The sequence below is a fragment of the Salvelinus namaycush genome, chromosome 19 (assembly GCF_016432855.1).
Source record: "Salvelinus namaycush isolate Seneca chromosome 19, SaNama_1.0, whole genome shotgun sequence".
NCBI classification, from domain to species: Eukaryota; Metazoa; Chordata; class Actinopteri; order Salmoniformes; family Salmonidae; genus Salvelinus; species Salvelinus namaycush.
In genome coordinates, this window is record NC_052325.1 from 27,263,714 (window position 1) to 27,276,816 (window position 13,103).

Sequence of the window (13,103 nt, forward strand, 5' to 3'; positions counted from 1 at the left end):
CAGGCTTCACATAAACTATGGGTCTAAAATAAATATCTAGATGAATGAATACCTCATTCAGAAAGTTGGATATTCCTGCTTGGCATGATCCGTAGTCTTCACCAAACTTCCGTTGATGATCTGGAAAGAGACACATGTCATTTCATTCAACCTCTCAGTGCAGATTAATTACAGGAGTGGCCTTGGTCATGATGAGAAAAAAAAACATATGGATGTTTGTCCTGGGTTATTGACTGATTGATGTGTTGTGTATAGGCCACACTGGTAGGCCTACAGGTGATGGGTTAGGTTACTTTTCTGTGAGTATCTAGCTAGTCTCTGAAAAATAAAAACATGCAGACTGCATACTCCCAATCATCTGAGAAGAAGCAATGTTTCAGCACTATGGGGTTATCTAGACAAGTCTCACAACAAGAAAAAGGTAGTTTTACAGGTACTAAACAGAAAGACATTGTACCTTTATAGCATGGGATAAGTGGTTGAGACTGTTTGAGGTCAGCTTCGTATCTGTAGCAGACACCATGAGGCAGCTTGTTCTGATTGTCTTTCCTGGAATAGAACACGTTCTTCCAACGATGCCCACATGCCTGTGGAACGAGAAGCAGCACAGATGTTTTGGATGAAATGCAACTGTTTGAGCAACAATGGAATAAGCTACACACAAAACATGTCAACTTGATGGTTCTTCTAACGAGTGACATAATGCAAGCCCTGTACAGCAGCTATACTACATGACTGAAAGTATGTGGACACCTGCTCGTCGATCATATCATTCCAAAATCATGGGCATTAATATGGAGTTGCCCCCCATATGGAGTAACCCCCCCCCCCCCACCACCTTGGTGCTATTATAGCCTCCAATCTTCTAGGAAGGCTGTCCACTAGATGTTGGAACATTGCTGGACTTGCTTCCATTTAGCCACAAGAACATTAGTGAGGTTGGGCACTGATGTTGGGCAAACAATTTCTGTATGGACCTCCCTTTGTGCACAGGGGCATTGTCATGCTGAAACAGGAAAGGGCCTTCCCCAAACTGTTGCCACAAAGTTGGAATCACAGAATCGTCTAGACTGTCATTGTATGCTGTAGCGTTAAGATTTCCCTTCACTGGAACTAATGGGCCTAGCTCGAACCATGAAAAACAGCCCCAGACCATTATTCACCAAACTTTACAATTGCCACTATGCATTCGGGCAGGTAGCGTTCTCCTGACATCCGCCAAACCCAGATTCGTCTGTCGGACTGCCAGATGGTGAAGCGTGATTCATCACTCCAGAGAGCGTGTTTCCACTGCTCCAGAGTCCAATGACAGCGAGCTTTACACCACTCCAGCCGACGCTTGGCATTGCGCATGGTGATCTTTGGCTTCCGTGTGGCTGCCTGGCCATGGAAACCCATTTCATGAAGCTCCCGACAAACAGTTCTTGTGCTGACGTTGCTTCCAGAGGCAGTTAGGATTTCGGTAGTGAGCGCTTTCTACGCTCTACACATTTCAGCACTCGGCAGTCCCGCTCTGTAAGCTTGTGTGGCCTACCACTTCGCGGCTGAGCCGTTGTTGCTCCTAGACGTTTCCACTTCACAATAACAGCACTTACAGTTGACCAGGGCAGCTCTAGTAGAGCAGAAATTTGAGGAACTGACTTGTTGGAAATGTTGCATCCTATGACGGTGCCACATTGAAAGTCACTGAGCTCTTCAGTAAGGCCATTCTACTGCCAATGTTTGTCTATGGAGATTGCATGGCTGTGTGAACTATTTTTTATAAAACTGTCAGCAACGGAGGTGGCTGAAATAGCAGAATCCACTCATTTGAAGGGTGTCCACATACTTTTGAATATATATAGTGTAGTTTCCAAAATAACGGTCACCAACAATAGACTATAGGGCTAAACAAAACATGTACATGTTGTGGGTCTTCTAACTAGTGACATAGGTCTGATAGGGTTGCAAATGATGCTAGCCTTGTTTCTTATATAAACTAAATTCACCAGATGTTGCCCATCTCATCATTTGATTTAGGTCTCAGAATGGGCACAAAGACTGTATATCACTGCACTGTTACATATCAATACATGGCCATCACTGGACTATTGAGAATGGGTTGTAACATGTGTGTACCCCTACTGGGACTAATTGACATACCAATACATGGCCATCACTGTAATGCAATTTGTGATAGCTGCTGCTGTAAAAAGGGCTTTATAAATCTATTTGATTGATTGAGTCACTTAACATACCAATACATGGCCATCACTAGGCTGTCTAGACAGGCTGACTCCGAGCCACTGGTTGTCACTCTCAGAGAAGCAAGTCTTCCCACAACTGTCCACACCTGTAGTACACACACACACACACACACACACACACACACACACACACACACACACACACACACACACACACACACACACACACACACACACACACACACACACACACACACACACACACACACACCACATGTAGAGAAAGAGAGAGAGTGAGAACAAGAGCAAGATATGAGAAGTTGCCATAACCAGTAATATTGCCTTATAAACCCTTCGATTAAAACATGAAGAAAAGTATTATGTTTTCTTATAATCCAATGTCAGTGAACGAATACCCCAAACCACCTTGGTCAAATAAACAGAACCACTTCATTTTTAACATGGAGGTCCCACATTCTTTCTTTGTAAAATTGAAATTCTTTGCAATACATCAATAATACAAACCCGTTGATATTTGCTGACATTCTCTATTGCCTGAGAAGTTGCACTTATAAATTGCTCCTGGTTTTATAAGGGATGGATCGAATGTTGAATTCGCAACTGGAGCTCCGACTAATAACCTATAACAGACAATTATGGAAATCATCATCAGCCAACCATTCACTAACATTATAGTTTTACACACATCAATATCCCAACTGTGTGATTTAAAAAAAGATATACATTTCACACTCAAAAAGTTGTCAAACGGCAACTGGGCAGCCTAAATGGGCAGTTACTGGTCAAAGTTCATTGTGTTCATAGACTCCCTAATTAAAATGTATCACACCGTTTCAATTTGAAGAACCCCGAAAGGATCCCCAAAGAAACGTTTATTCTTAGAGTATAATACACGTGTGTAGCCTATTCAGTTAGTGTTTTATGACTAACGTTTTAAAAATAAGCCTACAAAATGTTGTAATCGCTTACCATGTGTGTTGCTTGTTCTTATGTAACAATACAGAATAGCCAAATAAAGATCCATTTGGGCCATTGAAACTAACCGGATGGTCTACATCCAAATTGTAACAGTCAGTGAGACTACAGCACCAAGCGAGAAGAAAGCTCCAACAGCAATAAAGATTCACCGGCTTCTTTCGCTCCATTTGAAACAATAATAAAACACCAACTTTTCCAACACGAAGAGACTTCAATTGATGGCAGAGGGAAACAAAAGAAAGGTCAAACTTTTCGATGATTAAAAGTCAGGATAACAGCGAAAAGTTGTACATAACGATAACAACTTTAGAATGGCAGTTGAATAGAGACTGAACACTCAACTCTTGTTGCGAGCTGCCTGAGTCCGTAGGTCTGCTCGTGCTCATGGCTAAATTCCGTCACGTGAAAGTTCTCAGCTTTGAACCTCTGGTGGGCGGCGGGCACATGCTGCTCCACAAACTCACAGCGCTGAACCCTCCTACCTACACAGTCAAACTAAGAGAAAGATGTGTTCCCTGGAATTAACAGTACAGTGAAACGTTTCAGAAAGGCTTGAATCAAATCCACACTTGACAGTTAACTGCAAAAATAAAGGAAACAGCAATACAGTGACTTAATAGGGCGTTGGATCACCTCGAGCCACTAGAACAGCTTCAATGAGCCTTGGCATACATTCTACAAATGTCTGGAACCACAATTCTTCCACAAGAAATTCCATAATTTGGTGTTTTGTTGATGGTGATGGAAAACTCTGTCTCAGGCACTGCTCCAAAATCTCCCATACGTGTTCAATTGGGTTGAGACCTGGTGACTGACTGATGCAGGCGCGCACACACCCATTCACACTCAATCACACACACACACACACACACACACACACACACACACACACACACACACACACACACACACACACACACACACACACACACACACACACATATATTTTGTCAGGTACATGTAGATGCTGCTGAAATTGATTGTTGGCTATATATGGCTGGGCTACTATATATTTCTGATGCTGTCATTTTGTGCCAGAATAATGTTCAAGTCTAATTTGCTTTTTGTAATAGGTGAGGGAATAGAAAAAGTAACACATACAAAACATAGACTTTATCTTTCTGACAAAGTTGATTGTATATAGCCAAGTTAACTTGACTTATTGTGTATTTATTCCTTGTGTTATTATTTTTCTATTATTTATCTATATTTTCTCTCTGCATTGTTGTGCATGGCCGTAAGTAGGCATTTCACTGTTAGCCTACACCTGTTGTTTACGAAGATTGTGACAAATACAATTTGATTTGATTTCATAAAGTTCATTAAGAAGGAATGGAATTAGGCTATTGATATTTTATTTAAAAAAACAAATTAATATGGACCATGATTGAGTGTCAGGAAACAGGGAATGTTATCCTACGGGGTGAGACCGTCTGGAATGTCTGTCTACGATATTTTCCCATATTGGTCCGTCCGGAACATGATGTGAATTTAGCGTCTGTCAGGATTTTTTTTTTCTGTGTCCATTCATTTCTATACATCATTATTTGCAGTAACTACAATTGAGCTAATATTGAGCAACAGTGTGTGTGTGTGTGTGTGTGTGTTTTCTTTGTGCGCTAATAATCTCCTGCAACCAACCAGGTATTATTCCCACGGTGTAGGCCTAAATGAACCATGCGGAGCCAGTGCTGGTCTCACCAGTGCTCTGCTGGGACAATTGCCTGCTCAGTTATATTAGGTGGAGGATAGAGGGAGGGTTTGTCCACTTGGCTGAACGGTGGTGGTTAAAACCTGTGTTTCGTGAGAGAGACCACACACAAGTTGACACAACAAAACAAATATTTGGTGTTGTGCTCTTTGGCTTATAATGTGGTGTTTTCCCAACAGAAGTAACGGAAAGAGCAAATAAAGTAAAGAGAAGAAAAGAGAAAGGAAAGAGAGAGGAAAAGAAGGAAGGAGGTAGCAGGTCTAAGTGTAATGGAACTTGATTCATGTCTTATTGCCAAACCCTCAGAGTTCGATAGCCGCGCAAGGACAGACATTAGGGTCTAAATAAAACCCAGTGTGCTTGTGCTGGAGACTTCATGTTCCACCCAGTGTTGTGTTCAGACCACCTAAAGCGAGACCGAGTTAAGACTGGAGCAAATCGAGTCAGAGTCAAGACCAAGACTGGAGAGGGGGCGAGACTGAGTCAAGACCAAGTCCGGGAGTGGGGCGAGGGCTGAGAGTCTGAGTCAAGACCATGACTGTAATTGTGTCAGATCGGCACCACAAGAAGAGCTACCAAAATTACAGTAATTCTGTGTTAATATTTCAGAAGAACATATGGAATCCTTAGCCATTCATAATGGTTAAAAAATGCATACTGTGGACAAATAGAGAGCTACTCTACAAATGATTAAACTAGTCTAAACCAAAGGATTAGACTCAAGAGGCAGTTCATCAGCTGTTTTGAATTCTGCGCTGTACTACCAGTTTGCTTTCAATCAAATTTTCCTCACGTATGACACCTCCAAGAACAGTGAATAGACGTTGGCATTCATAACATGTAATGCAATAAAGCACATCTCTGTCTTTTCAAAGACGTACTTAACATTTCACATTCATGGCTGTCTCATGACTGAGACAAAGTAATGTCTTTCAGATTCATGAGGTAGTCACCTGGAATGCATTTCAATTAACAGGTGTGCCTTGTTAAAAGTTCATTAGTGGAATTTCTTTCCTTCTTAATGCGTGTGAGCCAATCAGTTGTGTTGTGACAAGGTAGGGGTGGTATACAGAAGATAGCCCTATTTGGTAAAATACCAAGTCCATATTTTGGCAAGAACAGCTCAAATAAGCAAAGAAAAATGGCAGTCCATCTTTGTTTTAAGACATGAAGGTGTGTCAATCCGGAAAATTTCAAGAACTTTGAAAGTTTCTTTAAGTGCAGTCGCAAAAACCATCAAGTGCTATGACGAAACTGGCTCTCATGAGGACTGCCACAGGAAAGGAAGACCCAGAGTTACCTCTGCTGCAGAGGATAAGTTCATTAGAGTTACCAGCCTCAGAAATCGGCAATTAACTGCACCTCAGATTGCAGCCCAAATAAATGCTTCACAGAGTTCAAGTAACAGACACATCTCAACATCAACTGGTCAGAGGAGACTGCGTGAATCAGGCGTTCATGGTCGAATTGCTGCAAAGAAACCACTACTAAAGGACACCAATAAGAAGAAGAGACTTGCTTGGGCCAAGAAACACGAGCAATGGACATTAGGCATACAGAGACACTCTAATGTACTTGTCCTCTTGCTCAGTTGTGCACCGGGGCCTTTCACTCCTCTTTCTATTCTGGTTAGAGCCAGTTTGCGCTGTTCTATGAAGGGAGTAATACACGGCGTTGTACCAGATCTTCAATTCCTTGGCAATTTCTCGCATAGAATAGCCTTAATTTCTCAGAACAAGAATAGACTGATGAGTTTCAGAAGAAAGTTATTTGTTTCTGGCCATTTTGAGCCTGTAATCGAACCCACAAATGCTGATGCTCCAGATACTCAACTAGTCTAAAGAAGGCCAGTTTTATTGCTTCTTTAATCAGAACCACAGTTTTCAACTGTGCTAACATAATTGCAAAACGGTTTTGTAATGATCAATTAGCCTTTTAAAATGATAAACTTGGATTAGCTAACACAACATACCATTGGAACACAGGAGTGATGGTTGCTGATAATGGGCCTCTGTACGCCTATATAGATATTCCATTAAAAATCAGCCGTTTCCAGCTACGATGGTCATTTACAACATTAACAATGTCTACACTGTATATCTGATCAATTTGATGTTATTTTAATGGACAAAAAATTTGCTTTTCTTTAAAAAACAAGGACATTTCTAAGTGACCCCAAACATTTGAACAGTAGTGTATATACAAATTCTATTTTTGATTATTCACTGTTGCTGCTGCACCCTCAGCACCCCTACTTTCCGTGACTATGCCTCTCACTACTTCCCCCTCTCTCCCCATCTCTCTCTCTCTCTGTTTATATTTGTTTATGTGTGTGATGACTTTGCATGTCTTTCTCCTCCCTTATCCCATCACCATTAGTTAATATTCTCTGAAGTTTCCTGAGTACCAATGAAGTCATAAACAAAACAAAAGCCTTGTTACATCCCGCTGTCCTCAATATTGGGAAAACCTTCATAAGGATCTCCTCCAGGTCTCCTCTGTAACTCTGTAGAGGAAATGTCATCATGTAAACAAACAATGGACCCCACTGTATAGTTTCTCTAGTCAGAGGTAATTGAGTTGATTTGTGGAAACTACCCATGGGGTACGTCAAGGGACAAGTGAGGGACATCTTTAGCTTGGCCATTGAAGAAACAAAAGTTCACGTGTGGCCAGCCCATGGATGTGCTAATGCATTGTGTATGGAGCATATGACTGGGATAGGAGTGGAACAGGGAGGGACTTAAATTGCACAAACTGTCCATGCAATGGTTGGACGAACGGTCGGGGGTTCCATATTTTACAAGACACGAGTGAAGTGGACTCCAGATCATTCCATCACTGTAAACAACCCTTCTTGTTGTTGAATATGACATCATGTTTGTTCTTCTTACTCTAATCTCATAGGCGTTTTTACCACTACTCACACTCTGTCTGCTTCACTTCTAAAGGTCAGGAGGGTTGAGGCTCTCACTTACACAGCCTGAACTGCAGCCAGGGAGAGTCATGAATAAAGACAGGTGCCCTGTAGGCCTCTCTCCTCCCCCCTTCTCTCTCTCTCTCTCTCTCTCTCTCTCTCTCTCTCTCTCTCTCTCTCTCTCTCTCTCTCTCTCTCTCTCTCACTCTCTCTCTCTCTCACTCTCTCTCTCTCTCTCTCTCTCTCTCTCTCTCTCTCTCTCTCTCTCTCTCTCTCTCTCTCTCTCTCTCTCTCTCTCTCTCTCTCTCTCTCTCTCTCTCTCTCTCTGTGTGTGTGTGTGTGCATACAGTGACAGACAGGGAACTGAATTGAATGGTCAGTGAATAAATGGGAAGGCAGCAGCAGCTTGGAATAGCTGATTCATGATCTTTTTCAGCAGGCCAGCAGGCAGATAGACAGTGGCTGCATCCCAAATGGCACCCTATTCCCTATAATGTGCACTACACTTGACATCTGGTCAAAGGTAGTGGACTAAATAGGGAATATGGTGACATTTGGGACACAAGCAGTCAGACCTCCCCTCCCAGGGGCCTCATCCGCAAGGCTATCTCTGTCGTAACATCCTTAACACGGCTGTTTGGTGTGTGTGTGTGGGTGTGACCCGCTCCGCCCGCCCTGGGGTCAGGGCTTTCCAGAGAAGACCATCCAGGAACCCTTTCTGTACACCACACACACACACACACACACACACACACACAAACACACACACACACACACACACACACACACACACACACACACACACACACACACACACACACTAGATTTGAGCATTGTTTTAGCCGTACACCACCAGGCTTCCCCGATCATTTCATAAAAGCAGTTTTATGACAATCCTGGCAACTGAAGAGATACATCCCTGTTTCCTTATTCAGGGATTACTGTCACGACTGCTCCCGCTCCTTCTCTCTGGTGCTCGAGGGCGCCAGGCTGCCCTTCATTACGCACACCTGTCACCATCATTACGCAAATCTGCGCTCATTGGACTCACCTGGACCCCTTCACGTTTGTTGATTGCCCCTCCTATATCTTTCTGCTCCTCAGTTTGTTCCCCGTGTCAGCATTATTGTCGTTTTGTTTTCCCCTGTCCAGACGCTGTCCGTATTCTGTTCCTGTCTGTGTTTCATTAAATGTTCACTCCTTGTACTTGCTCCTCGTCTCCAGGATCTGTCCTTACAATTACGAATTAATAAACAAATGACACACATGGCTGTGTTTAAAGATTTAACCTAACTGTCTATGTTGTCTGTGTCCAGATATTCAGCTCCCTCAGCTGTCTCCTTTATCTTATCTCGTGTGCCGGTGTGCCAGCTACTGCCAGGGAGTTAAAGGGATCTGTTTAAAGCACCAAGCACAGGAAGCATAAAGGTCACTTACATTTTTCCTAAAGAAAGAAAAATCGTCTTTTTTTTTTTGAAGAAGAAAAAAGATAATTCACAGTTTATGACTGTATGTACCCTTTACAGTATATCCATGTGAGGTTATTTTCTAAAGCCTGGATGTTTAATGTGGTCTTTGTCTGGTTATCTGAGATATTTGAATACATAAACTGTACTAAACTGTTATACCTATAGCGATATAGCACATAAAGGCAGGGTGAGGATCTTCCCTTCTGAACACTGATGATCACCTTGAATCACTGTGACATTCCTGATACTGTGGGAAGTGGAACAATATCAGGGCTATGTTCATTAGGATATGCAATGGAAAATGATTATGAGCATTTCTTGTTGTCAAGTTCAGGTAGTCCCTTCTGGTATCAGTCTATTTTCTTCTGTTTAGTTCCTAAATAACATGATCCAGGTAATAATTACAGTAGCTGAAGGGTCATTAGTTGTATGCCATAGCAGGAGGTGGCTATTCTACTCCACAGGGTATGTACCCTACTACCCCATGTGACCACCACCCACGCATCTTTGGCCCAACGTTTTATCATTACCCTTATTAAAGGAGTTAAATTAGAGGGAGCTCCTGAAGCGCTCTCTCTCTCTTACAGTAGTTTGTAATGACTTCGGTCATGAGAGTGCCTGTGTTGGCATTACGTGGTGGCTGGTGAATGCCCACCCAGTCTCTCCATGGCATGGTCTCAATAGGTAGGTGAACTCATTATGTAGCCAGTGTCCCAGAGCCACTGTAAACCATTATATTCAGACCTTGTATGCCACTGTAAACCATTATACTCAGACCTTGTATGCCACTGTAAACCATTATACTCAGACCTTGTATGCCACTGTAAACCATTATACTCAGACCTTGTATACCACTGTAAACCATTATACTCAGACCTTGTATGCCACTGTAAACCATTATATTCAGACCTTGTATGCCACTGTAAACCATTATACTCAGACCTTGTATGCCACTGTAAACCATTATACTCAGACCTTGTATACCACTGTAAACCATTATACTCAGACCTTGTATGCCACTGTAAACCATTATACTCAGACCTTGTATACCACTGTAAACCATTATACTCAGACCTTGTATGCCACTGTAAACCAGTATACTCAGACCTTGTATGCCACTGTAAACCATTATACTCAGACCTTGTATGCCACTGTAAACCATTATACTCAGACCTTGTATGCCACTGTAAACCAGTATACTCAGACCTTGTATGCCACTGTAAACCATTATACTCAGACCTTGTATGCCACTGTAAACCAGTATACTCAGACCTTGTATGCCACTGTAAACCATTATACTCAGACCTTGTATGCCACTGTAAACCATTATACTCAGACCTTGTATGCCACTGTAAACCATTATACTCAGACCTTGTATGCCCCATTAGCACGGGGAAATATTAAGTGTTGCTTCAAAACTACAAAAACAAATTCCACACCGAGTGCAATACGTGGCATGCCTTGTATTAGATACCATTGGGAAAAGGTACCACTCATTACACCAGCCTTGTTGTACCACTGTAAACTGTTAGCATGATGGTATCATACTTACAGGCAAAATATTATTAAGTATCCCGTTGGAAATACTGTAATAATAATAAAAAACAGCCAAACATGATTATATGCGTTTTGAAACGAACAACACAACAACAAAAACGTAACGGGGAAAGAAAATATGATCAAGGGAATGCTTTGATGGTTGTATTTGTGACCCCCCTGTGTGAAACACTCTATTGATTTAAACATATGAAGAGTTTATTTCCAAAACGTTATATCCCCCCCAAAAAATCACATTTGTGTTTTTAACCAGAAATGATTGCTTATGGGTACATTCATGTGTGTGTGTAAAATATTGAGCTAATTTACCAACTTTTCTGAAAATGGACATATAGTGTTTTGGAAAAAAGCTCTTCATATTTACTGTTATCCCTCTGTTTACTTTGAATTTGACAACCCCTCATCAGAAATATCAGTTTCTCCCATCAAAAGGAAACCATGAAATCCCAATGTTTGTGTGGATAAAGCCAAAAAAATATGAACGATCCCTAATTCCCTAATATGTTCCTCTCCTCCTCTACTCTTCCCCTGGGCTCCATCCACATGGTTGTCATGTCTATTCGAGACACACACACACACACACACACACACACACACACACACACACACACACACACACACACACACACACACACACACACACACACACACACACACACACACACACACACACACACACACACACACACACTCCCCTTGAGCTCCATGCACAAGGTTGTGAGAGGCCCTAGTGTTTCTCAGGAGAACCATGCAGAGCTGCCTGTGAATTGCACCCAGGGCAGCAGCTCATGACAGGCCCCAGCTGTGGCCAAGGCATGCACTGGTCCCCCAGGACCCACTACAAATCTTATAATGGTGCTCTCCAATGGGCCAGGAGGAGAGGGGGTAGAGGCAGGGAGGGGTGGTTCCGCTTCATTGGCAGGCGATGCACTACCTTGTTCCTGGGTTTGTATGAAGAACCACTCCTTAAGAGTAAATATATGATGGAACTAGGGGGGTTCAAGGATAGAGCACTGTCCTGGTCTTTATTGGGGCTGTATATTGGTGTGAAGAAGATCTCCAAAAAAAAGCACTCACAGAGGTTGATGGTGTTCCAACTAGAATGAGAATCCCCCTTACGGGAAACCACATGATATCACATGATTTGACGTGTGACATTTCCACATATTGCACATGGGGAAACCATGTGTTTTTGAAACACTTCACATGTGACTATGTGGATTTTCACATGTGCAAGCAGTAAAATCGGATTTAAAAAACAGATAAAAATACCTCTTATGTAACAGTGGGGACTGTGAAGAGACACACACGGGCACAGACACACATTCACATGATAGAACACAAACTCTACACACACGTGCACATGGATCTTGTATTGTAAATATGTGGTGGTGGAGTGGTGGCCTGAGGGAGCATACTGAATGTGTTGGGTAATGTGCTATGAAATGTAATGTAATGTAGTATTTTAAACTGTATGTAACTGTGTTATGTTGCTGAACTGCCGGAAGAGTAGCTGCTGCCTTGGCAGCACCTAATGGGGATCCATAATAAGTACAAATACAAATGTGAAACCATGTGTTTTTGAACACTTCACATGTGGATTTTTCCCATGTGATCACATAACCTTCCAGATGTGAATTCAAATTTTCACATGAGATCTCACATGTGATGCCTTGCAAACAAAATGCAGTCAACATGATACACACAGTGTTTTCAATTTAGATATTTGACAAACAACTACGTTGTGTATGTTTATTTATGCAGTAATTATTATTTAACATTTTCTTACCTGGGATTTGAAATTACAACCTCTTGGTTCACAGCATTCCAAATTTTACACTTTGCCACAATGTCTGTGTGAGTAAATCAGTTCATCTGAATTCCTACACTTTGAACTTCAAAGTACTGTAAATCTCTGCCTTGTTAAAAAATAAAAACTATTATATTTATCATAGTGATTCAGGAGTAACATTAAAGAAAAATAATATGCCCATCAACATTAGACAACGTCACAGAAAACCCTCAAATTGCTGAAATAAGTACATGTAATCAATGATGAGAGAATAGTCAGAATAACTGAAATAGCAGTGCAGATGGCACTTTTGCTAAGTGCAGAGATGTATTATAGGTAATGAATGTTTAGGCAAATACTCCAGATGTTGTGGTGCAGAAGATTTGAAAGATACTTCAAATCTACAGGTGGTGAGTTCAAATCCCCAATGGTGTCATATTTTAGCTGAACAGCGATAACACATGGAATTGCA

The 13,103-nt window shown here is 41.8% G+C and overlaps 1 protein-coding gene across 1 annotated transcript in view; it reads right to left on the reverse strand.

Moving 5' to 3' along the window:
- LOC120064267 (integrin alpha-4-like) overlaps positions 1-3,589 on the reverse strand; it is a 45,631-nt gene extending 42,042 nt beyond the window's left edge. The window contains exons 1-5 of the mRNA XM_039014711.1: positions 3,177-3,589; positions 2,712-2,827; positions 2,238-2,332; positions 458-587; positions 53-120 (exon numbers count right to left, since the gene is read on the reverse strand). Of these exons, the coding sequence (XP_038870639.1) occupies positions 53-120; positions 458-587; positions 2,238-2,332; positions 2,712-2,827; positions 3,177-3,352 (585 nt within the window). The 5' untranslated portion in view covers positions 3,353-3,589. The remainder of the gene's footprint in view (positions 1-52; positions 121-457; positions 588-2,237; positions 2,333-2,711; positions 2,828-3,176) is intronic.
- Positions 3,590-13,103: the final 9,514 nt, after the last annotated feature.